Consider the following 27,082-nt stretch of genomic DNA (forward strand, 5'->3'; position numbering starts at 1 on the left):
TTATATTAGTTTCAGGTGTAGAAGAGTGCTATACACTCTTCTGTAGCTACCATACAATGCTATTAGAGTACCATTGACCACATTCCCTATGCCACAGAAAATAGGTAGCTTCACAAGACTTCCCGTAGCTTTATGTTAAGTGTTTTAAAGTATCGTTGTGTTTTACTCATCACAAAAGTATCTTTATTTGACAAAATAAAACAACAGTACTGGTGAGTGGACAAAGCCCACTGTTCTCCAAGGTTCCGGGCAATACTTCGGATGTACATAGATCCTTGGATGCCTCAGAGATGTCTGCAGACCAAAGAAAGGGAACGTGCACCTGTTTAGACAATCATCAAACTGAAATGAAAGTGTTGGACCAGGAGATAATATTATCTTTCTCATTTGCCATGCGTGGTTAAGTTTTAGAGCCACTTGGGGCGCCTGGGTGGCTCAGTCGGTTAAGCGTCCGACTTCGGCTCAGGTCACGATCTCGCGGTATGTGAGTTCGAGCCCCCGCGTCGGGCCCTGTGCTGACTGCTCAGAGCCTGGAGCCTGTTTCAGATTCTGTGTCTCCCTCTCTCTCTGACCCTCCCCCATTCGTGCTCTGTCTCTCTCTGTCTCAAAAATAAATAAACGTTAAAAAAAAAAATTAAAAAAAAAAAAAAGTTTTAGAGCCACTTAACCAGGATCAATCCCAGGTCAACAAACTACTAGAGCTGCTCCCTTCTTGACCATCGGTGACAGATAAGAAGAAAGTCAGGACAATCCCAAGAGAAACATGATAAAGTCTTTGTAAAACACATTTCTAGTAGCTGAGATGCCAAGTAGATCCATCTTAATCTAGTTTTCCCCAAAGCACAGTCCTTGGTGACCAATTGCATATCACTTGATTATTGATGTGAAAATTATTCTGACAATAAAATAGAACTACCCAAAAAATACATGTGAGAAGCCTAACAATATTTTCTATTCTTATTTGATGCACCAATATTTTTAAAGAACGAAATTACTGCCACTGACCAGCTATATAACATTGAGTTACCACATAAAATGAAAGAGAAAATATTGTTTGCATCCTTCTATTTTTAGGCCAGTTCATTTTCTTGCTCACCAAAGAACTTCTCCCAAATCTGGGTCATTTATCATGTTTCCTGGAGTACTCAACTTTGTCCCCTGTCATACCAATATGACTGCATTTAAATCAATTCAAGATGTTATTTATATCTCGTTCACATTCAATGGCTTAAATTCTTTGCTTTCTCTGGCTGATTCCAACTGCAGGTGGAGGAATTCAATGGTAGGTCCCCCAAGGGCCACTTTCTCACCCGCTATCATACAACTATTATGATGCCCGGGTGTGAATGATTTCATCAGCCTTACTGTGCCTCCTGTAATTAGAAAATCCTTTGTTTAGAAAATTACCTCCATTGGGTGACAAACATGCAGGGCAGATGCTGCTGAAGTTTCGGCTCTCTGCAAGACCCACAGAGAAGGGAAGCTTCCCTTCATTCTCCTCGTGTCATGATGGCATGCTACCTACCTTTCAATCTTGGTAAAATTAATCTTCCTCAGAGGGTATTTATATTTTGATTTGAATTACAATATCTGTACAATTTTCTCATCCTCCAATAAGCCCCAAAATTCCTGGAGTGCGAGAGCTGTGTCATACCCATTTTCTTTTTTTTAATTTTTTTTAACGTTTATTTATTATTGAGAAATAGAGAGAGACAGAGCATGAGCATGGGAGGGGCAGAGAGAGAGGGAGACACAGAATCCGAAACAGGATCCAGGCCCTCGGCTGTCAGCACAGAGCCCGACGCGGGGCTCGAACTCACAGACTGCGAGACCATGACCTGAGCCAAAGTGGGACGCTTAACCAACTGAGCCACCCAGGCTCCCCGTGTCATACTCATATTCTTAAGCAGTCAGATGCTGAAAAGAAAAACCATGGGTTTGGGGAGCCATTATGTATCTAGGCTTAGACAGTGGCTCTGTCACTTATTTAGCAACCCTAACCAAGTTACTTTCCGACCCTCACTTGTTTCATACAAAAGGAGGTCATAACATCCATACTACAAAGAGTTGTGAGAATCAAATGGGGCACTAGTAAAGAACTTAAGTTTTCATTACGTTCTCTTAAATATTAAATAAAGTTTCCCTTTCGCTGTATTTCTCTTCTACATTATAGACACTGAAGTATTCTTATGTTTGCCTCCGGAGTGATAGCTTTTTCTAAACTGAGACCTGCCAGCGTACCTGGCTAGCTCAGCCAGCAGAGCATTTACACTCTTAAGGTGAGACACGCTAATGTGCAAAGAAGTTCACAGACAATCATACCAAGACTGAAAGAGAAGGAAGATTTTTTTTTTCCTATTATGCTCCATTGTCTAACAACCAGAGACCATAGTTTCTAACACTGCTAGACAGCATTCTGGGGGAAAGTCATTAAAAAACACAAAGAGGGGCGCCTGGGTGGCTCAGTCGGTTAAGTGGCCGACTTCGGCTCAGGTCATGATCTCGCGGTCCGTGAGTTCGAGCCCCGTGTCGGGCTCTGTGCTGATAGCTCGGAGCCTGGAGCCTGCTTCTGTTTCTGTGTCTCCCTCTCTCTCTGCCCCTCCCCCATTCACACTCTGTCTCTCTCTGCCTTTCAAAAATGAATAAATGTTAAAAAAAAAAAATTTTTTTTAAAAACAAACAAACAAAAAAAACCACAAAGAACCGGAGGCAAAAACCCCTAATGTCAGGACAAGCCTACCCTGGCTCACTTCAGCCAGAAGAGGCAATGTAATGGAGCCTGGGATGGTCAGAATCTTCCTCAAAATCCTTTAGAAGGCACCGTGTCATCCGTTGGAGTTCAACACAAGCAGTTCTTTGTTGGAGAACATTGTGACTCTGGTTATGCACCAAGTGAAATGCTTGGCTCTTACTGGGAGGCCATGCTATACAGAAAATAAGGATCTTTAAAAGCACAGCTCCTATCCATGGGCTCAAGATGTGCTCTGAGAAGGACAGTGGGCACAGGACATTCACATCGGCAGTGTCACACTCAGGGACATGGCATCATGAGTGGAGCCAGCCAGACATTTGAATTACAATTTTTCTCTCTACTTCTGCATTGTGTATAAACAGAGCCCATAAAATTGATTTCCTATAAAACAGACATCAACTGGGAGCATGGGACAAACACTGTTACCATAAATTAGAATTCTAGGATGCCACCATTTCCTAAAGCCATCTTATTTTATACATAAGAGTACTTTTTATTTCTTATCTACCTTAATTACCTTGACTTATTTGAGTAAAAAACCTGCATGCCCTTTCAAAAGCTTTTTTATCACCGCACTAAGGGGAAAAACTGGGTATACCCTAGAAATCCATCAGGATGACATTACTTGTATTATGACAATATCCACATATAGTGTAAGAAGAAAATATCCAGAACATTTAGGACAGGAAAGCACATTTCTACATGAAGCAACATATTCAAGAATTACCATGTCAGGGGCACCTGGGTGGCTCAGTCGGTTAGTGTCTGATTCTTGGCTTTGGCTCAGGTCATCATCTCAGAGTCATTGAGATCAAGTCCAGGTTGGGCTCTGTGATGACAGCATGGAGGCTGCTTAGAATTCTCTGTCTCCCTCCTCCCCCACTCACACACTCTCTCTCAAAATAAATACAGGTTTTTTTAAACAAATAATCCAGTGAAGAAATGGGCAGAAGACACGAATAGACACTTTTCCAAAGACATCCAGATGGCCAACAGACACATGAAAGGATGCTCAATGTCACTCCATTAGGGAAATACAAATCAAAACCACACTCAGATACCACCTCACGCCGGTTAGAGTGGCTAAAATGAACAAATCAGGAGACTATAGATGCTGGAGAGGATGCGGAGAAACAGGAACCCTCTTGCACTGGTGGTGGGAATGCAAACTGGTGCAGCCATTCTGGAAAACAGTGTGGAGGTTCCTCAAAAAATTAAAAATAGAACTACCCTATGACCCAGCAATAGCACTGTTAGGAATTTACCCAAGGGATACAGGAGTGCTGATGCATAGGGGTACTTGTACCCCAATGTTTAAAGCAGCACTTTCAAACAAAAGCCAAATTATGGAAAGAACCCAAATGTCCATCAACTGATGAATGGATAAAGGAGATGTGGTTTATATTTACAACGGAATAGTGCTTGACAACGATAAAGAATGAAATCTGGCCATTTGCAGCAATGTGGATGGAACTGGAGGGTATTATGCTAAATGGAATAAGTCAGAGAAAAACAGATAGCATATGTTTTCACTCATATGTGGATCCTGAGAAACTTAACCAAAGACCATGGGGGAGGGTAAGGGGAAAAAAAAAAAAGTTACAGAGAGGGAGGGAGGCAAACCATACGAGACTCTTAAATACAGAGAACAAACAAATGGGTGGGGGGCGGGGAGGGGAAAGTGAGTGATGGGCAATGAGGAGGGCACGTGTTGGGGTGAGCACTGGGTGTTTTATGGAAGCCAATTTGACAAATTATATTTAAATAAATAAATAGGTTTTTTTAAATTTTTTTTTTACTATTTTTTTAATTTTATTTTTTTTAATTTACATCCAAATTAGTTAGCATATAGTACAACAATGATTTCAGGAGTAGATTCCTTAGTGCCCTTTACCCATTTAGCCCATCCCCCCCACACCCCTTCCAGTAACCCTCTGTTTGTTCTACATATTTATGAGTCTCTTCTGTTTTGTCCCCCTCCCTGTTTTTATATTATTTTTGTGTCCCTTCCCTTATGTTCATCTGTTTTGTCTCTTCAAGTCCTCATATGAGTGAAGTCATATGATGTTTGTCTTTCTCTAATTTCACTTAGCATAATACCCTCCAGTTCCATCCACATAGTTGCAAATGACAAGATTTCATTCTTTTTGGTAGCCAAGCAATAGTCCATTGTATACATATAGCACATCTTCTTTATCCATTCATCCATCGATGGACATTTGGGCTCTTTCCATACTTTGGCTATTGTTGATAGCGCTGCTATCAACATTGGGGTGCATGTGTCCCTTCGAAACAGCACTTGTTGGGATGAGCACTGGGTGTTTTATAGAAGCCAATTTAACAATAAATTACATTTAAATGAATACATACATACATACATACATACATTTTTTTAAAAAAAGAATTATATTGTCAATGCTTCCCCTAGCAGTTAATAAAGCTAAAATGATCAATTTCTATTCAGATGATACTCTTAAGGAAAAAAAAAAAAAAGACTCTTGGTGGATCTATTTTTGTTTTAGACCTTGAAATCCTTGGCATAACCTAAAGGAAAAAAGTATGAGCACTTGGTTTTTCTGAACAATGAATTATGAGGAATTTTGACTCTATTATGGAGAGGCAGCTGTGGACACTGGATGTGAGAGGTCCTAGGGGTGATGATATGAGCCACGAGGCTGGACAGAGCAAGGGTGGACAGATAGTCAAGTTTCTTGTCATAGCCTCAGGACAAAGGGATCCTTCATGATAGAAAGAGCCACGACACTTAGGGAGAGCAACATCTACATTTTAGGTTTTTTCTGATAATTTTCCAATTCCAATTTTCCCAAATCTTCCCAAAAAAGTTTCTTATGTGCCACAAACTTATTTACAAACCTACTTTTTAAAGTCAATTTTAACATTCAAAGTTCAACTTATTCTTCTATGGACTTTTATATGATTATTTGCATGTCCAAAAGTTAACTAGGAGATATAAAATGGGCAAAAAACTTAAACAATTAGTTCTAATGTAAACTTAAATCTATCCATGCCATAGTTCTAAAGCTAAAATTCCCACAAAACAGAATGGAGAATCCTAGTTTTAAATAAAGGGTGGCTCATCTTACATATGCTAACTAGAGTATTGTTACTACTAGGCCCTGTCATCTGAAAGAGTAAGGAGATACCTACATGTGTGCCCTAACGTATGCATACACATTTATCTACAAATATTTCTATAAGCAACTATGCGTGTCCATGTTAACTAATCATGAGTACATACTGATGTGTCCAACTCTAATTCATTAGCACAAAGATCATTCTAGCCTCCTCTCCTTGGTTATCTACCAACTCCCACTCCAACGTAACAATCTTATCTATAATCCATTTGCTTAATTGTTCATTTCCAGGGTACTTTTACAGTGGTATAATTGTTAACCTGTATCCCCGGGACCAACAATTCCATCACCTAGAGGACAATGTTTACGTACCACTTCCTTTCCTTTAATCTTACAGACTCTACTCATTTCCAAAGTTATTGAGGTCTGAACTCTCCTCATCCCCTACAGTAAGGCATTTCATACATTTTTAGTACAGTTAAATTGTTTTGTCACATTCTGTCTCCATCATAGGATTCTCCAACTTATTTTTTTTATTTGCCCATATTAAAGTTCACTCTGTATGCCATTAAGTTCTCTGAGTTTTAACAAATTCAGTGTCATGTATCCACCATCAGAGTATCTTAAAGAGTATGTTCACTCCCCTAAAACAACAACAACAAAACCCCACAATGACAGAAATATGTACAAAGGACAAAGAAGCCAACTGGAAGAGTTCCTCCATTGCCAGAGTGAGACCACTTCTGAACAACAAAGCAGGACTAGATTATTACCTCAAGTATCCAATAAATATCCAAAAATTCCAAATTATTTATTAGCACACAAGGATGTATACAGATGACACCCCACCCCTCAAGTATGGGCTGAACATCATGACTTCCTTCCAAAGAGTATAGTATGCAAAGAGTAGTGGGCAAGAATCATTTTACAGTGAATAAAGCTGACCAAACCCACCTCTGCCAGATAATCAAGGTTGTCATTAACAGTGAAAGTAATGATAGCATACACCAATGAGGTGATGACAATGGCATTTTGCCTCTGTGGTATTCCTCCCCAAACCCATAACCCCAATTTTAATAATGGAAAAAAAAAATTAGAAAAATAACAATTGAGGGAAATTATACCTAACACTTGACCAGTACTCCTAAAACTGTCAAGATTATTAAAAACCAGGAAAGTCTGAGAAATTCTCACAGCCAAGAGGAGCCTAAGGAAACATGGTAACTAAATACAATATGGCATCCTGGATAGGATCCTGGGACACAGAAAGGAAATCAGATAAAAACTAAAGCAATCTAAATAAAGCATGGACTTTTGTCAGTAACAATGCCATCAATCAATTTTAAAAAGGTGTACCATAATATACGATGTTAATGGGGAAGAGGGGAGTGTGGGAACTCTCTGTACTATCTTTAGAATTTTTCTGTAAATCTGAAGCTATTCTAAAAAATAAAGCTTAAAACATTTTTAAAGGATGAGGTAAAGTACAGAATCTATGTTCATTAAACGTTTGTGGAATTCATGCTAAAAGACTGAATCACTTACTTAATGAGATACGGAGAAGTCAAGTCATGCTTAAAACTCTGCTTTCTTTTAAGTTATTATGTGAAGTTACCAACAGAGCTAATTAAACATTAAAGATGATATCCTGAAACTAATTTTAATTTTTCATAAACAAATAGTGTCTCTTTGGAATTAAGAGGTTCCCAAGAGGTAACCCTAGGGAGAGGCTCTCACGTGCAACTGAGGGTACCTCCGTGAGCCGACCTCAATCAGATCACAGAAATCTTATCCGCAGACAGATCTCAAGAGCATGGATGAAACCCAGCTAGCTTACTCACAGTTTTCTTCTCAAGTTCTAGGTATCAAAAAAAAAAAAAAAAAAAAAATCACAGAGTGAAGTTAAAGTTGTTTAAAATAATATAAAGACACAGATTTACTACTGGGTCTCCTATTCAATTTGTGGTTGTACCACTTCTCTGTATTTTGGCTCTATACATTCTTCCACAGGATCTCATACTGTGAAGAATAAATTCTGTTGGCTTTCTTGCTCATATTGGAAGAAAGGGGCCATATTTCATAAAAGGGTCCTCTCAATTAGCCACTCTGAAAGTTAAAGCAGTGTGTCCCAGTAAGTTGTTAGCTTTCATGCCAGCAATACGAGCTCTTACTTAATTGCCCTGAAGTCCCTTCCAAGGGATTAGCCACTGGTACTCAATTAAAACCAAGCCTCAACTCACATAAGCACACGTACTCTGCTGTCAGGCCCAGAGCCCAGTGATTCTTCTGTGAGAGCAATTTTTACACTCGACGTCTGTATACACTATACTCGAGTATTTCAACACAAGAGAAAGAAATCTATGGGTGGAATTTTAACTCTTCTTATAAAAATGTTAAGTTTATTTCCAGAATACATTTCCCAGTTTTCATTTGTTTTCATGTTTTATAAATTAGTTTTACTTTCTTTAATATTTTATTTTTGCTTGAATTCTGTATCTAAGCATTTGACTTAAACCATCAAAATAGAATCTTTAGGGATGGAGCCTCACTTAGTTTATTCGGAGTTGAGAATCTTATTTTGGAGAATGAAAATTTACAATTCATACGTAAATGGGAAAAAGATGGTCTTTTCAACAAAGGGTGTCAGGAAAAGTGGACAGCCACATGGAAAAGAATGAAAGTCGACCACTTTATTACATCATTTGAATTTAAAAATAAATTCAAAATGGATTAGGGACCTAAATGTGAGACCTGAAACCATACAAATCCTTGAAGAGAGCACAGCAGTAATTTCTCCGACATCAGCCAAAGCAACATTTCTCTAGGTATGTCTCCTGAGGCAAGGGAAACAAAAACAAAAATAAACCATTGGGACTACATCAAAATAAAAAGTTTCTGCAGCATAAAGGAAACCATTAACAAAACTAAAAGACAGCCTACAAATGGGAGAAAATATTTGGAAATGAAATATCCAATAAAGGGTTAGTATCCAGACTATATAAAAAAACAGATACAACTCAGTACCCAAAAAACAAACAGCCCAATTTAAAAAAAAAAAAAAAAAAAAAAAAAAAGAATGGGCAGAAGACATGAACAGACATTTCTCCAAAGAAGACCCAGATAGCCAAAAGACACATGAAAAGATGTTCAATATCACTCATCAACACGGAAATGCATATCTAAACCACAATGAGATACCACCTTACACCTATGAGATTGGGTAAAATGAAAAACACAGGAAACAACGTGTTGGCAAGAAGTGGAGAAAACGGAACCCTTGTTTACTATTGGTGGGAATGCGACCTTGTATAGCCACTCTGGAAAAGTATGGCAGTTCCTCAAGAAATTTAAAATTGAACTACTCTATCATCCAGTAATCACACTATTGAGTACCCAAAAAATACAAAAACGCTACTTCAAAGGGATATATGTATTCCTAGTTTTATCGCAACAGTATCTACAATAGCCAAAGTACGGAAACAGCACAAGTGTTCATCAACTGATGAATGGATAAAGAAGATGCGGGGAGGGTGGGTGGGTGGGTAGAGGGTGCATAAAATAGAAAATTATTCAGCCATAAAAAAATCTTGCCATTTACAACAACACAGAGCTAAGGAGTATAATACTAAGCAAAATAAGTCAGTCAGAGAAAGACAAATACCTTATGATCTCACTTACACGTGGAATTTAAGAAATAAAACAAGCAAAGGAAAAAAGAGTGTGAGAGACAAACCAATAAACAGATTCAACTACAGAGAACAAACTGATCATTACCAGAGGGTAGGTTGGGGGCGGGGGGGGGGGGGGGGAATAGGAGATGGGGATTAAAGAATATACCTATCATGACGAAAAAATAAAATGAAAGACAGCAACGACAAAAAGAACATTTAGAATTCAGAGAAAAAACTGCCATTTTTTCCCCTCCCTCAGTTACATTTCAGAAATTAAATTTGTTTGTGAAGGGAAAGAAAAAGGTAGTTCGGTTAGTGCTATAGGTACTAATGCCAAACATCAGGCATCCTTGTAAAGCCCTTATGACATGAGCGTAAACCCAATTCCCTTCATCCCCATCTGTGCACCTCAAAGTCCAATAAATGACTCTGAAAGCAAGTCACAATCACAGGATTCCTTCTTAATATTTTAAAGTGATTAATCTTTAAATGTTAACCATCTCATTTAGGTTCAAGTGATTGGGAAATTTTCTCAGTAATTTTTTTTCCCAAAGGTTTTACATTCCCCAGAGGTCGATGAGGATATTGATGGTGATAATCATTGGGAGTCTGCAAACCCAGTACAAATTGGCTTCCGTTAATTGCTTTTGCAATCTACTACAATAAAAGTAGAACCACCATTTCCCCAACTCCAAAAATATGGAAAACCCAGGAAGTCAGGGGTGATTCCAGGAAAGCAGAGCTCCCCTGAGGACGTATGTCATGGTTCCCAACCTCCAGCCACAATTGAGAATCACCTGGGGAACGTGTAGAACTCCTTAAGTGCAGGCTACAGTCCAGACCAAGTAAGTCAGATTTCTATGGGGATGGACACAGGTTTCAGTATAAAGCTCCAAGGTAATCCCAATGTGTAGGCTGAGTTTAGAACCGCAGGGTAACAGAGTACCTATGCAACTCTTCATCTTCATTCACTTTTATTTTGCCTTTTTTACATTTATGAGCTAATCGGCAGAGCATAAGGCTCATAATAGATTTGGGGCTTTCAGTTTAACAGTTTTTGTTTTTTAATCCAAAGAAAAGCAGCATGATACTCTACACCTCCAGGAAGGTTTTAGCGTGTACATGCTTCCTAGATTATAGTATAGATTAACCTAAAACTCCCCAAATTCTTTAATTTATGGAATACATTTCTGCCAATAAATATTCCTATCGTCTAATTGAAAGAACAATGCTTTATTCACATTCCACGAGGAGAATGTGTCCAAACAGTGAAGGCACAAAGAGAACAGGCAGAACACTCATGGTAAAACACCCAAATTGAGCTTATTACATACACTCAGCGGAATTCTAGTAAGTCAGTAAATTCTTCTACCAAAAACAGTGTTTAAAACCTCAACAAGCATAGTAAAAAAAAAAAAAAAAAAAAAATTCACTGAAATCAACAGGACTACAATGAGTCCGTTTTTACAAATAACTATGCATCCCCAATGGTCTTCCTGGGGTATTTGTCCATCTAAAGCCCCAGCCCCTTTGTTTCAAAAATCAAATCACTGATAAGCTTTGGCTTGTGGTAAAGAAATGACACACCCCTCCCATCCCCGGCCTAAAAAAAGGAATCCACAGAAGCTTCTGTAGCTTGGGGCATAGAGAGAGATCTGCCAAAAATTTCAAAACTTCTTTTTCAGAAGGTTACAAGCTCTGCTAAGCTCCCTTCTCCCTGACACTTTTTAAATATTCCTTCATGTTTCATTTAACATTCTTCAGATCTCAACATAGATACACATTTATTATTAAATAACAGCCAAGAGACAGCCAGCTTCCACTGACATGGGTGCTAGATCTTAAGATTCTGCGCCATTTGGAACCATCTCAAAACTATTTTCACAAACAACTTAAAAGTGCTGTTTTATATGCTTTTATAACTTAGCAACCTGAATTCCATTTCTAAACTTTTAGTTAACATAAGAAACCAAAGACTAACCTGATCAGCCCTACTTATTTGGTGGTTTATGCCAAACTAACATGAATGACTATATGGCCTCCATGCATCTTACCACTGAAACCCACAGACCTGGACCTCTCCCAAATAGAGCCACAAATGAGGATCCTGTAAGAAGTTTGTATTACACCAAACATTTTGTTCTAGAGGGGCTGATCCTTTGGATCTTCCCATCATTTCCTTCCAGGTTCCCCTCGCTCACATTTTTTCCTAAGCTTCCTGTGTAAGGCCTTTGTTTCTCCTTTTGAGTATTTTCTGTAGTCATGAAAGTCTGTGCTGTCTAGGTTAGGCAATCTGAAACATTGCACTTCCTACTATTTGTTTCTGTCTATTTCTGCTTCCTTGTCTTCACAATTGGTCTGGATGGGTTTTTTGGGGGGAGGGGGGATGGGTAATCGGGTCGGGTTTCTTTCTACACCAGCTTTGGTTCATGTGTCTCCCTGATATCCACCCCTCCCAGTCCCAACACCTACTAACTAAAAGGTTTTCTTTTTCTCATGTTACATATAAGTAACAACAGTAATAGCAATGAAGTGATACAAGAATTATTCAAGACTAATTGGGATTCGAGCCTCAGCATAAAATGAAAATCAGGTCACTCTATAAAATCAAACCACATATATTATTTAAAAAAGCCTTTTTCTTCTCACTGATAAGTACTTGTTGGCATCATCTAAGATACTTTCCCTTTCATTTCAGAAAAGTAACCCATTTTTGTGTAGGAAAAAAATGTACAGAATCATTTTAAGCTACCTACTAAAATAGAGCTTACTTATGGCATATAATGTTAAATGAATAAACCAGGACACAGAATTCTGTTATTTACATGACCCCAACTATGTAAAAAAATGGATGTGTAATAAAAATACTGGTAGAATACACCAAAGTTGAAGGGCACCTGCTCTGGGGTGGGAGAATTCCAGGGGTGTTTTTCTCTTTTCCTACTTTTTATAAGCTTTCAAATTTTTCTACTGTGAGCATTTACGACTTCCATAATTTAGAAAGATTATTTTATCCACAAGTCTACTTGGCACAACATTCTATTTCAAATCTTCTCTGGCACTTCAGGAAGCCCACTCTCTGCCAGCCAGCCAAACCTGGAACAGCTTTGCTTCATGCCCAGAGATTCAAGGTCCTGGGACTGTCAAGCAAGGCCGATGATGCCAGCCAATTCCATCTCGAGCTCCCCTCCATCTCTACCTCCCTACTACCAGGTCCCATAAGGAAAGCTAAAACATGCTCACCTGGTTCTTATTTTAACAAGTCTAGTTCACCTCCCCATTTTTTTCCATCTAAATAGTCATATGTGACTATTACAGCTTGAGCTGTAATTTTTAAACAATCTTTGCTCAATGCAGGACATGGCTGATCAATTATTGCAGAAAAATCCATATCCGTGCGAGTGTCACCGAATCTAGTGTGACACACACAACTCCACTCACACTCTTGAGTACCCCTTGCTAGGCTAGCAGGAGTGTTCTCTTCCAGGACCTTCTATAATTCACCTGAGATACCGGCACTCTTGTTTCACAGTCTTCAAGCACAAACTTATCTTTCCACTGGAAATCTTAATTTCTAACCAGGCAGTTGTATTTTTTCAAATTCAACCTTTTAAAAGTAGAGTTTGCACGACAGCAACGGGTCAACCTGGCTGGCACAGCGATGCTTTATGCATTTTTGTTTGCAGGTGGAGCTCCAGGAGGGTGGCCGAGGCTCGCCATCCCCCCACATCCCCACCGCTGTCCACTTCTGTTCTCCTCAGCACAGCGCTTGCTGCGGCCCACCGCCCAGCTTCTATTTCTTAATCACATTCAGTCCCGTGTACTTGAGCCAAATGGACCCTTTCTTCCTTCTTCAGTTCTCCATTGGCCCATTTCATCTATGTTCTCTCAATCCATTTCCTCCAAATTCTCTGCCCGCTCTCTCCATTCTACCTGCCCTCAATGTGAAGGAAATACACGTTGAGAAGTTCCTCTCTTCACTCTGACGGCAACACAATTGGATCCCAGCCCTTCAACTGAGAGCCTCCCCTTGGAGGTTCTTACAGCATCCAGAGAGCAGGGCCATCACTCCCAAAAGTCCTCTTAGTACTCCCTGAGGGGCTCAGAGGCACTGGCTCAGACGAGCTAACCAGCTGTTACCCACCCAAGACCTCATCCCTGCAATCAACAGCCATTTTCAGTGTAGGAACTAACAGCCAGTATAATTGTTGATGCTCTGATGGCCAACGATAGAATGGGAATTTCCAGGGCGATAAATTTTTTAAAATGTATATATATATCAATTCCTGAGTCACAGACCATACACTCAATAGACCTATGGCTACTGGCTACCATTGCAAACAATGTAGATATAAAACATGTCCGCCATCACAGAAAGTTCTACTGGAACAGCACTGCTGTAGTTTATGAGAGCATGCAAAACTAACGTCACACTATTTTGAATAATCCAAGTCAGCCAACACATGTATCTCAACCCCACATTAATCAGCGTGTCCTGCAGACTGAGCAGAATGTAAGCACATATAAAATAACACAATAGTTTGGAAGTGACCTTGGGGAAAAGCCATTTCAGATTCCAGACTCGGGCTTACCATCCAACTATTGCTCACTGCTTCCTTCCCCCTTCTGTCCCAGAAGGCTCTTTTAAAAGGGAGCCTTCTTGGCATCAAGTCAGGTGACTTTAATTTAACTGAACAAAAAGCAAACATTAGCACAGGCACAATCATTCACGGCCCTTTTCATAACTCACTGGACTAAAGTCCAAGTTTGTCTCAAAGCATTTATTACAATCCTCCTCAGACACAACACAACATTGTGACTGACCAAACACACTGATGAGGTCAGACCACTACTGTCTCCTTACCACGTGTCTTCTAACCCAGCACGTGCATCAGTGTGAGAATGGAGCCTTCAAGGCTGAAAATTAGTCTCCTCTTGCTATTGAACCCCTGTAACAGCCGACGGTCCTCCCCCACCAGCAGTGTGTTTTGGTAAACATTCTTCACAGCTAACGTTCCTGGGGGCATGATGCAATTTGTAGATGAGACATCCTGTACGCGTGAGCAAGGGCTAGGATCCTGGCTTTAATGGCCTACAACAGTCATTTAAACGGAGATGTTTGCTTTCATTTCTCCTTCCTCTTCCCCTCTTCTGCAAGTCAAGCAGTACCCTTACCTTATATAGCAGCAATCTTAAAGGTGCGCACACTGCTCGGAAGAATCTCAGTTTCTGTCCCAACTGCAGGAGTACCTCATTCAGGGAGACCCTGGAAACACGTCTGGCTCACGGCCAAGCTACCAGCAGCACAGCCAACGGACGCTGACGGTACTTCCTCCTCGCCGTGTTCTACTCTTCACGCCTCCCCAACTGCTGTCACTGCTCTGCCTGTGCCTGCCAAATGTGCCAATACCCCACTGGCCTCCAGGGAAACCCCTGCGCCACTAGGCTCCCGGGCCCACCCACCTTCACCATTAAACTCAGCCTGGGCACTGTCTCCGTTTCCCTGCCTTTCCCATCAGCCTGAGCACTTCGCCACCGAGGCCAATAGCACCTCCACTGCACCCTCGCAACACTTCACACTACTCTGCCTGTGTGCTTTCCAGGTGCGCGAACTGCCCCGGCTTCGCCTAGTCTAAAGAAGCCAACTGGGAAAGCTGGTGCGTATCTGCCTTGCACTGAGCCCCAGAGGTCTGCTCAGACCGCCCAGGGGCCGAGACGAGACATCAGCTGAGAGCCCAGTTTATGTATGTCCCCCAGCCTCCAACTGCTTCGTCAGGCTCTAACTCAAAGTGGAACCCTGGGGTCCAAATTAGCCCTCAAGAATTGGAAGATGGCCAAGGAGATCTGGGGAGAAGCCATAGAGACTTGTGAACTAGAACTTGTGGACAGATGAGAATGTCCAGTCCCCGGGAAAAACTACATTCACCCTGCCAAGGGATCTCTTTGTGCCACGTTCCGCCACCAGTGACAAGCATCTGGTCTTTCCTGAGGCCAGGGAGAGGACCACAGAGGCTCAGCTCTGAGGGCCGCCCAAGTGGGTATCCAAATGGGAGGGTGGTAAGCTTGGGATTCCGGGGCCAGGCAGAATGAAATTAGGAGTCTCCATTCCACCACCTGCTCTCAAGGACCCCTGTCACTTCACCTGAAGCAAGCGGAGCCTACCTCACAGAAGTAACAACATAAGCAACACAGTGCGAGTCCCGAGACAGAGTCTGGCTCAGAGTTCAACTGCTCAGGAAAAGCCTTCATGGCTTTGTCTTCATTTGTTTTTTAAAGGATCATAAGTGGATATTATTCAACCTCTCAACTCCTAATATTAGAACTGTTGCTGCAAGGAAAATTTACGTCCATCGTGTTCACAAAGTAGCCAAAGCTCCCAGGAAGGAAGCTTTGTTTTGTCCTGTGCATACCCAGGACTGGCATACTCCTGTGAGTACAGGGGAAAGTGGCATTTCAGAACATACCCGCGTCTAGACTGTCCCGGTCTTCGTGTTCCTTCGGTTGAACCACCGGGCTTTCCACACACTGGAAAATATCGATAAAGTCAGGGATGTTAAAAAATTACTTACTGTGCCACAATTCTGTTCATGTGTATCATCTCAGAAAAAAAAAAAAAAATCAAGACATTTCACGTGTATCACGGCACATCAACAGGAAGCTAGTCTTGGACTTAATTAGCATTATGGAAGAGCTGCCTTAAGGAAAGGACCGGGCCCTACAGTGAAGCACACCTGACCGCTCCCCACAGGTGATTTTATTCCCGGAGGCTGGCTCTCAGGTCCAGTTGTCACATGGCTGGCAAACCTCCATAGCTCTCAGTCTTCAAGGAAAAACTTATTTTGGAAAATGTACATACAACGGTCCTGCATACACAACTGCGACCCAGAAAGACAGCCAGCTTTGGTCATCAAGAGACTGCAAAGGAAACTGAATTGCAAGTTACTCTGCATGTGACTTGGGGCATGCCCCTGGGGCTTTACTTGTTTTCAAATTTGGTTCTTTTAAAATGTTTTGTCACCACTGGACCTTCCCTTCTAATTCAGCTGTGGAGAAAACATGGGAAGGAGAAAGGAGGGGAGGAGACCCGTTACCTTTACATCGTCTTCCTTTTCCGGTGATGATCTGCCAGACACCAAATTCTTAATCTCTGCAAAAGGAATAATCCTCATCAGGATCAGCCAGTGGGAGCTTTCATTAAAAGACAACGAAGGAAACAAAAACTAGATGACTAGATATAATTGTGTAGCCCAGGAACTTTCCGTGTGGAGCTAGGTTTTTAGATGAAGCTTCTTAAAAATCACCTCTCCACCGAGCAGAGTATCTGACAGCCCAACTACCACACTCTGGTAGTTTTTATGTGGACCAAGAGGCAAACAAGCCCCGGACCTCCTGCAGGAAATCCTGAGCAAAAAAAAAAACCACCATTAAATAAACAAATGCCCTGGCTTCAGAAGGAAGGCGGCTCACAGAACGAAGGCTCTTCAAAATAGCCCGGATTCTAAGGACATGACGAGTACCTACCTGAGGAAATCCCACGTCTAGTTCCTCAAATACCACACATTTTATGTTTCAAAAGAGCCTAATTCATTCCAGATGAGCTGTGGCCTTTCCTCAGGCATCCTTAAAAGCCCACAGTGCTAGCAAAACCCTTGCACTCCCACCACAGATGATGCCAGGCTGAGCACGGACAGGCCACAGGCACACTGAGCGCCCTCTTTCTGAATAAAGGCTTTCCTGGAAATATGAGTGGTCGGGATGTTCTGGGATAAACAGGAAGGCTTATTTACGGGGTATTTTTCTCTGGGTGCTGACTGGTTCTCTTCCCACTCAGTTGCCCATAAACAAGAGTCACTGTTGTTGACATGTAACCACCAAAAGCAGGCTGGGGCCTGGGGAAAATAAGTGTTGGACACTCTTACCAAGGGCAGATGGCTAAGAATCTTTACCACCAATTGTATTAACGTACAACAGCGTGGGCCCACGGCCGCCCCTGAACCCTCCCTCAGCTGCCCTGCCACCATGGCCAGCCCCAACGCTGATTCTGAGGAAACCCCCCTGATTTAACTAGCTATTTGCCACTACACTTAGCCATTCCTATTAATTGAAGTCACCTGAGGCTCCAGGCCTCCGGGGGTATTTACGCAAGCTCTTCTTACTGCCAGGCACCAAAGCTAGGAGTTTCATTCATGTTTTTGCTTAGACACAGTAGACTGCACTTCCTAAAAAATTACAATAGGTCAAGGACAGAGCACAGCAGTCAACTCTCTCACTGTCATGATGGGTTTTTTTTAAATTTGCTAACATAAACCTTGGGTTTACTAACAAGTAAAGAGATATTTATGTCCCCCAATAGTTTACTGTCCTTGCATTCATAATCCTTACAAGACCTATAATGAAAAATGCTAAGCTAACAGCTTCAATTCCACGTGGTCATGTCAACTGACCTCAGCAGGGATGAGGGACACTCGGACACCCAGCCTGAGCAGCTTCTGTTCTCTGGATCCCTACCTACCTTTAGATGCAGAGCCCACACGGGGCCTCCAGGTGGCAGCAGAGTAGCGTCTGCGGAACATGGTCAGAGCTAGGAATGCCAAAAGGAGCCAATTTCACCCTTTAAAAGCCCGCTGCTCAAGTGCCGAAATTCAAAACACTAACATAAAGCTTTCTGTCCTGTTATACAGATGCATAAAGTGATGGAAGGACCTGTAGGAAGTATTAGGGATTTTGTTTGGAAACACACATGCCCAAACCCTAAAATTTGGCTAGGTGGGGGAAAATAGCAGCATATAAAAGAAGGGGAGGAGTCCGAGAACCAAAGTTTCAACAGACACTTGTGCATAGACTCCAAGAGAATCACACACGTTTTTCTTTTGGCACTAGAAAATATTCCTTTAAAGCCATTTCAGACCATATGCTCTTAAATTAGCATTCTGCATTTCTAAACAATTATGTACCTACAGCAGTGATTAAAAGGGGCAGCACACATTTTATTCAAGATTGTGCTAATGAAGAAGGCCCTAGCGCCTGGTAAAACCCAGCCTGCAATAACAAAAGATGTGCCACCCTGATCGTATGTTCAGATTCCAGCTTCCTGCCACTCTCCAAATTCCAGGCTTTGCACACTGTCAGCCTACAGTTTTCTGTATAATCTGTTGCATTTTTCTTTTGTTTCAGACACAATCTAATCTCATTAATGCAAAAACCACAAACTATATCAAAAGGGGCACGTCTTTTTAAAATTTGTACTTCATCACTTTAAAAATAACTTTCAGAGTTATAAAACCTTTATCCAAACACCATTACAAATATTTGTGACAGTGTATAGATTCAGGATGATAATGTATCATTAATTAATCTAGGACTATACACAACTTCACCCTAGAGCTTTTAAAGAAGTTGGCACTCATTCTACTGGAGTTTAATCACATTGTTCCAGGAGAGTCTCTGCTAAATTACCAGGATCCTTTTACACGTACTCCCCTGTACCATCAATGGCACAGGGCAATCAAACCAGTTATTGCTATAGCAACCTCCAGCAGATAATGATATCAGTAACTTCGAACTATTCTGTTTTAAAGGCCTATTAATCCTGCCTTCCCAGCCCACCCAGAAGGATTATCCCCTCTAAATCTGATTTACCAAACTTAATAAACATGTTTTCTTACTTCCAAACTATAACGGAAGAAATAATCTCCGATAGTCATGTTCACCAGCCACACTATGCAGGCAAACAGGGTTTTCACAAAACAGGGCTAAGGAGCTCTAAGATTACTAGCAGGGTTTTGTTAAGAAAGAGATGAGCCTAATAGATCTCGACTCTGTTAAGTCTTACTGTCCCCTTTTGAAAAATGGGAGCCCAGAGGCTACATTCAAGCAAAGCAAAAGCTTACACCAGTATTCTCCTTTAACTACCCTTTGCTGCGCCTCCTCCCAAGGAGGCAAAAAAAAAAAAAAAAAAAAAAAGTCCTGATCAGAGCCAGCCAGCCAACTACTGCTGTTCATCCCTGGTTCAGGTTCCGCTGTCCACAACCAAGTCAGTAACTGGGTTATTTTTGCAAGGCATCATCAAAAGTACAATTGGAAAATACAGGTCATGCTCTCAGCTTGCAATGCCTCCTCCACAAAGGTCCAAAGGAATTCAGAGTGGTTCAGAGTCTTTGAATGGATCCTATTCTCCCAACAGACTGAGTTCTAGGGAGGCTGGATCCAAATTGATTTGGGCCCAACATTTGAATCCCCAATGCCAAGCAGAGTGCCTAGCATATTAAAGGCACTGAATAAATGCTTCTCTCCTCCACCTAAATCTGGTGACCCGAAAGAGCTAATGAGATGTAGTGGATCATGAGGCAAACTGTAGGTCAGGACGGGGAAGGGAAAGTGGTTCACTTGTTTGAAATACTAATTCAAACACTTTCAAAACCATCACTGTTGATTGCAACTTCTAACCTGCCAGACTGATCAGACGGATGAATGCTTTTCCCTCGGCTTCCTCCCACCCCTCCAGCTAAGTCCAAAAGTCACCCTTTCACTTCCAGTCATGCACTGGTGTTTCCCTTATATAACAACATCACTTCCATGTATCACTTTAATGTTTTACCCTAGTGTGCATGTCTGATTCGCAAATGCCAGAGAACTAAAATGGCGAAATGAACAAATCTGAGAAGCCTTCCTTCCTATTCTTAATTCGGAGACCATTTAACACTGTGACCTCTTGTTTCACCATCCCAATTATTCCATTTTTTCCTAAAAGTGGGAACACTAGGAAAAACTATCTTTTGGACTTCCCAATATAAATATGGACTGGGAGAAAGGATAAGGCACTTATCTACAGAAATACCAGCATGAGCCCCATTCTTCTAGGAGCCTTAACAGTCCATTCAAGTCCACAACATTAGCTGGATCACTGGCTGAGACACACGATCAGCCGGGGAGAGGACATCAAGGTGAGAGAAGAGATTCTTGCCCTAAAGCAATTCCAAATGTAGGGTTGTTTTACAACATAATTTTCATATGTGTGCTCTGCGTCCTTTCAAAAAGACTTTAAGACATCTTTTTCAAAATGTTTTCAAATTACTTAAGACACTTTTTTGGGCCACCAAAGTAATTTAAACATTTTGTAAATATCAAAAGAAATAATAAAACCATTGTTAATGTTTTAGTATACATTTCTTCCCCTACAGAAGTACCTTTCAACAGCTTTAAGGTAAAAAAAATATCATACTAATCACCCATTTAAAGCATATAATTATTTCTGACATATTCGGAGTTGTGCAATCACCACAATTTGTGAACATTTTCATTACGCCCAGTAAGAAGCCCTATACCCATTAGCACTCAATGCCCATTTCTCCCTAACTGCCTGCATTCCTACCCCAGCCAAAGGCAACCACTAATCTTCATTCTTTCTTAATGGATTTGTCTGTTCTGGATATTTCCTATTTTTAAGGTTCGTTCATGTTGTCATGTACCAGTAGCCCATCCCTTTTTATTGCCAAACGCCGTTCAATCGTGTGGATGGACCCCATTTTGTATATTCGCTCCTAAACTGATATTCGGGTTTGTTCCCACTTTTTGGCAGTTACAAATAAGGCTGCTATGAACACCTGCACATACATTTTATTATGGAGATGTAGATTTTCATTCTGCTTGAGGATGTATCTAGGAGTGTAATTGTTGGGTCATGTGGTAACTATGCTTAATATGTCTTTACGATATAGTTTTGGGTGGGTTTTGTGGTTTTTTGTTTTCTTTTTTTTTAGATCTCCAGTGTGCATCGTCCACTGTCCATAAAATTTCAAAGAATGAAGAACTTGGTCATGGGTATTTAAAAAAAAAAAAAAAAAAAAAGATATCCTCAGCCCAAAATTTTAGCTACAAACATCTAGTAAGCAGAAGCTCTCAATCATTTCATCTCCAACTGAGGTCAGGAAATAATTTTTCTGATTTACTCAACTGCTTGAATAAAATGAGGCAAGTCATATTTGAAAGGTATAAATGACATGCAGTTTTGTCTTGTGAATTACTCTTGTGTCCCTCTGGCTTCCCACTTAGATTCTAATTCAACTTGGGAAAGAAACTCTTTAGCTGTAGGGTTTCAACTTAAGCTTATTTCAATTGTATTAGACTCCTAATACAAGTAAGCTCAGTTCATGCAAGTCCTTGCCGCTAGCCTGCCAATCTAACCCAGCTGGAGCCAGTGTTCGTGGCACATCTCAACAGAAGTTGTTACATCTAGGTGAGTTCTGAAGAATCGGAAATTCTTTCCAGCTCACACTGCTACTCTTTAATTCTGTAATCATTTGGAGAGGCAAGGAGAAGAATTTTTCCTTACGTGTGAGAAAAAACTAGAATAATAATAATAATAATAATAATAATAATAACAAACAAAAGGAACATCATATCAGGTTGATATCCTATTTTTATCCCTGGTCCTCTAATGATGAAACCCATTCTCTTCTGTGGGGAGGAGAAAGAAGATGGGCAAGGCCAGTCTCTAAAGAAAGTACAGAAAAAGCTGAGCTATTCTTTAAGATGAACAATTTCAAATCACTTCCTCGGGCTGGAAAGTACATTCTCTGGGTATGATTTGTAACGGTCTTCAAAAAGCCTAAATACTTGACTTCAGGTGAAAAACCCTGATCAAGTCCTTGGAGGGACACTCCACACTAGGGTTAAGGTAACAACTCTGTGTCCAACTGAGTAACCAATCCCCACAGAACAGCCTCCTTAACTGCGGTCCTGAAACCCCTACACCTCAGTTCCCAGCCATCCTGGCTTAAAGGACCTGCGTCTTGACAAACCTTGGGACTGTATTCTACACTTCTAAAAAGACATTCGGTTACAGTATTTAAAATGAAGACTCTTGGGGCGCCTGTGTGGCTCAGTCGGTTAAGCGGCCGACTTCGGCTCAGGTCACGATCTCGCGGTCCGTGGGTTCAAGCCCCGCATCAGGCTCTGTGCTGACCACTCAGAGCCTGGAGCCTGTTTCGGATTCTGTGTCTCCCTCTCTCTCTCTGCCCCTCCCCCGTTCATGCTCTGTCTCTGTCTCAAAAATGAATAAACGTTAAAAAAAAATTTTTTTTTAATAAAATAAAATAAAATGAAGACTCTTGGAAGGGAAACCGTACACACATAAAAGCTCCCTTGTTTGCCCAGTAACTCACCGCAAGTATTCCAATAAGGAGAATCCCCTACCCAGCTCCCTCTTCACCTTTCACTCACCCAGAGCACAGAGGCAAGGGCTGCAACCTCATCGAAGGAACTCTCAGATGAAAGAGCTGCTTACCTCGTTACTCTGACAGGAAGAGCTGTGTCTTGATATCCCAACACGTGCATGACTGCCACTAACGCCACCCTAGCCCAGCTTATAACTTGCACTTGTAACAAGCTAGCATTGCTATGCACTGGCAGTGGCTAAGCATCTGTGGTAAGACACTGGTCCAGGGACTCTACCTGTATTTTCTCACTTAAGCCGTACGATGAAGTATTAAATGATACCCCCCAGCTGCACCATGTGGCGCAAAAGAAAACACAGCTGAATAACCTGCAGAATGTTCAGAAGCCAGATCATGGTGGGGCTGAGGTTTCAGCAGAGTCTGCCTGTAGCTGGTGTGTGTCATCAAGATGTGCCTATGCCTGTGGGTCACAAATCCTTGGAAGGACTTTATGAGACAGGTCAGCCATGTGGAAGAGAGCTGATTTCAAGGCAATGCTTCCAATTCTACATGTTTCCATTACACAAACGCTGGAGAGAACTCTCCATCGGCAGCCCGAGGATGAAATAGGCAAGTGTTCCATTATATAAGGGTACTGGCTATTGGATAGTGGGCCAGGTAAGAGAATTGACGTGCCACACTTCTGACTGCCTGAGCAAGTATCACGCCAGACAAGTTATGTGACCCCTCTGTGCTACTTTCTCATGTATACAACTGGGCAAATATACTCCTGACTCCTAGCAATGTCCCTCTCAGTGATCACTGGAATGCACAAATTGTGGTCAGCACACAGCCGCGTCCCCAGCACCTAGAACAGGGTCTGGCACTCAACAAATATTGGCGTGCAATTATATACAAGTAAACTGCTTGAGATCGGGTTTTTTTTCTCTCTGCCTTTTTGCTACTGCTATGTCACCAGTGCTTAGAACACTGCCTGCCATAAAGTGAACGCTCAAATGTTTACAGAATGAATAAGTAGATGAGCCTGCAGGGCTCACATCTGCCTGCCTAGACAGTGCCTCGTGTTTGGATCCATAGCCTCTCCCGCCTTTGTCGCGGGGTCATGAAGAGGAAACCTCTCCGCCCTGCTGTGAACTGCTGTTTCAGCCTGCAGGAAAAGATTCTGCCTTCTGTCCTTTGTGATGAGAACTCAAGCTCCAGTCCCGACTCGCCACTTCCTTGTTAATGAAAACGTGGAACATAATTAATGGAGAGAAGCCAACAAGTAAGGGACTATTTAACACAGAAGTCAAGACAGTTAGCAAATCACATAGGGTTTTGTTTTTAAACTACAGAATAGAAAAGAAAATGGAGTCATATACTGGTCAGTGGTATTACAATGGTTCTGTTTGCTGTCACAGACGCTAAGCAGCATCAACCTGCCAAACAACATCAGAAAGTACAGTGGGGGGGGGGGGGCAGAGGGGTGGCAAGTCACAGGTGTTCTCAATATTCAAGATGACATGAGGAGTTTTAAAAACACCTCCCTTACCCAGCTCCCAGTGGGAGCATTACCGTACTAATGGAGGGAGAGGATCCATGTGATTGATAGTGAAAGGGAAGGAAATACAGTCCAGAAAGGGCAGGAACGGTAGAAATGAGGAAGGGCAACATCCCTCAAGTTCCTTCCACAGACCATCTCCATGAGATGGTGTAAGCACCGTTAAAAGGGGATTCTTGGCATGAACCACTTGGAGAACTATCGAATAAGGTCACCCGGGGGTCTTGATTGCAACAAGTTAACTAGAAGCTGAAAAACATTTAATGTACTCTCAATCTCCAGAATGAATGAAGGTCTCTTACAGTGCATTTTTTAACCTATTTGGTCCAATAATCCTGATTTATCAAAGCATCTCCCAACATGGGTGTTTTGTACAACGCTCCTTGGGAAATCCTAGCATAGGAGATCGAACAAGAACGAAGGTGGCAAGGGACAAAACAGTGTCAGTTGGTAGATTAATAAATACTAATCATTAGCATATTCATCTCAGCATATTAAAAATGAGAAGGCTTTTTATTTAGTTCATTTCGAATAACATCCCATCCTGCTGGGAGTACGATTACAATCATGAAACTATGGAAACATAATTGGCTCAAAGACAATGATGACACCATTTATTACACTAACAGAGACTGCAAAGCTGATCTCCGGCATAACATTGTCATCTTTTAATCAATGGCAGCTACAGATACAAGCGTGGAGCCTCCCACTCCACCCACTGTCCCAGGAGGAACAGAAAAACATAACCTCTTAAGAATCTCCTAGTAGACCACAAAGGGAAGGTTTGCTTTTGGGGTTTAAAGAAGAAGGAAAAGAAGCATACTTTTACATTTACAATGTTTCCTTCTTCCGGTTGAGTGGTCTACTGGTTCAAGAATGGACAAAAACTAATGGAATATTTCCACTTTAGTTGAATACTGCTCTCTGCTGGAGCGTGCAGTTTCTAATACGTCCTCCAAGCATATACAAATCAAAGCATTGCCTAGAAGGTCTATACACGACACACATGAATTTTTTGGAGTTGGAGCGCTTGAGTTTCTGTCCAAATTATTTTGCTTATTGGTTGCAGGACCTCAGGTACCTTACCTTGGCTGCTCCTAGACCCATTAAACTTAACCCATATACAAAGGAGTAACTTTTTGCTTTGTCATGAAGCTGCTTCCTGTAAGGTCTAACCCAGTTAGGAACACAGACCTTCCTGTAAGGTTTAACCTAGTTAGGGACTGGAGGAATCAACTTCCTCCCTCACTGCTGACACCCACCTGACATCCTACACCCTTCGGGCAGTATCTGTCCCCACCTCTCCACTATCATCACACTGCTGTGGTGCAGACCCTCCTCTGTATTACTTACAGCAGCGACCACCCCTGCCTCCAACCTCTCCAACCCATTCTTCACATTCTCACAGAGTGACCTTTTGAAAATAATAATCTCATTTGCTTGAAACAGCTCTCAGAGCTGTCAGGGTGGAGGTTCCAGTTCCTTGCCTTGTGTATAAGCCATATTGCTATGCCTCCCTCTCAAGCCTGTGTCACTAGCACCACACACACACACACAACACACACACACACACACACGAAATTGACAGAACTACAAAATGATCAGCATTTCCCTCAATTCATCCTGTGGTTCAAAACTCTGTATTACAAATATTTCCATTGCCTCAAATTCCCTTCCCTCCATTTGATGACAGTTCCAGGGTCACCTCCTCCAGGAAGCTTTCCCTGATAACTGTCAGAAGCCACAGAGTTTGCATATGACTCCTGTTTCACTTATCATAATGTGCTGAGGCAACATGTTTTTCTGTCCCAATTCCAACTGCCAGCCCTTAAGGGCAAGAATTCAAACACTTATTCAGATTCAACTTTGTTCTAAATTAGTTTAAAGGTAGATTAGAAAGAGAAGAAAAACATACAAGTAAAAACCACAAGGAAAAGGCAAGGGTGAAAGCTTAATAAATAAGGATGATATAAAAATTAATTTAGCAGTACCGTACATATTTGTAGGTGAGAAACTTAGCTCCAAGTTTTTATTGTTTTTTTCAACCAGCTTCAAGGAAAAAACAAAAAACCTGTTAAGTTACAGTTAGAGCAGTGAAAGCCAGCCAAATGCTCAGGAGAAGCCGGCTTTCCTGACATGCAACGAGAAAGAGGTTTTCCTACAGGTCTTCAGGAGGAAGCATAAAGTTACCCATGGCCTCCTTAGGCAGGACAAGCCTCAGCTTCCTCAGTGCCACCAGCACATCATCTACAGGATACATAAATGAGGGCAACTCCATAGGGGCCCAAGCAGGTCCAGCTTGAGCAGGAAACTGGTCAGCTTAACCCAAGAGCGTGTGCAATATGGTTGGGCATACAGACTTCCAACAACTTGCTACAAAACTTCCTCATCCAAGACTCCTTTTTAACAAACATGGGGGCAAAGAGTTTAAGAGTTTAACACCTGACAAATAACCTGCCATGCAATGAGTCTAAGTGGCAGTTACAAGCAGAATCAAAAATATTAACCAGACGGCACCCACATGGCTCAGATGGTTAAGTGTCCGATTTCAGCTCAGGTCATGATCTCATGGTTCATGGATTCAAGCCCCGTATCGGGCTCTGTGCTGACAGCTCGGAGCCTGGAACCTGCTTTGGATTCTGCGTCTTCTTCTCTCTCTATTCCTACCCCCCCCCCACCCCCGCTCGTGCTCTGTCTGTCTCTCTCTCAAAAGTAAATAAACTTAAGAAAAAAATTATTTATTAAAAAAATATGTATTAACCAGCTGTCAATGATGGTGACTTAGAGGCAAGAGTCTTGGTTTTCAGGCCTATCACACTACTGTCCCTTTACATAACAGATATTTTGTA

At 41.6% G+C, this 27,082-nt stretch overlaps 1 protein-coding gene across 1 annotated transcript in view; it reads right to left on the reverse strand.

The window, feature by feature from the left end:
* Nucleotides 1–27,082, reverse strand: part of ARHGEF28 (Rho guanine nucleotide exchange factor 28) — a 306,764-nt gene that overhangs the window by 123,980 nt on the left and 155,702 nt on the right. The window contains exons 8-9 of the mRNA XM_058729755.1: nt 16,610–16,665; nt 15,983–16,043 (exon numbers count right to left, since the gene is read on the reverse strand). Of these exons, the coding sequence (XP_058585738.1) occupies nt 15,983–16,043; nt 16,610–16,665 (117 nt within the window). The remainder of the gene's footprint in view (nt 1–15,982; nt 16,044–16,609; nt 16,666–27,082) is intronic.

Source organism: Neofelis nebulosa, chromosome 1 (genome assembly GCF_028018385.1).
Source record: "Neofelis nebulosa isolate mNeoNeb1 chromosome 1, mNeoNeb1.pri, whole genome shotgun sequence".
Classification (NCBI taxonomy): Eukaryota; Metazoa; Chordata; class Mammalia; order Carnivora; family Felidae; genus Neofelis; species Neofelis nebulosa.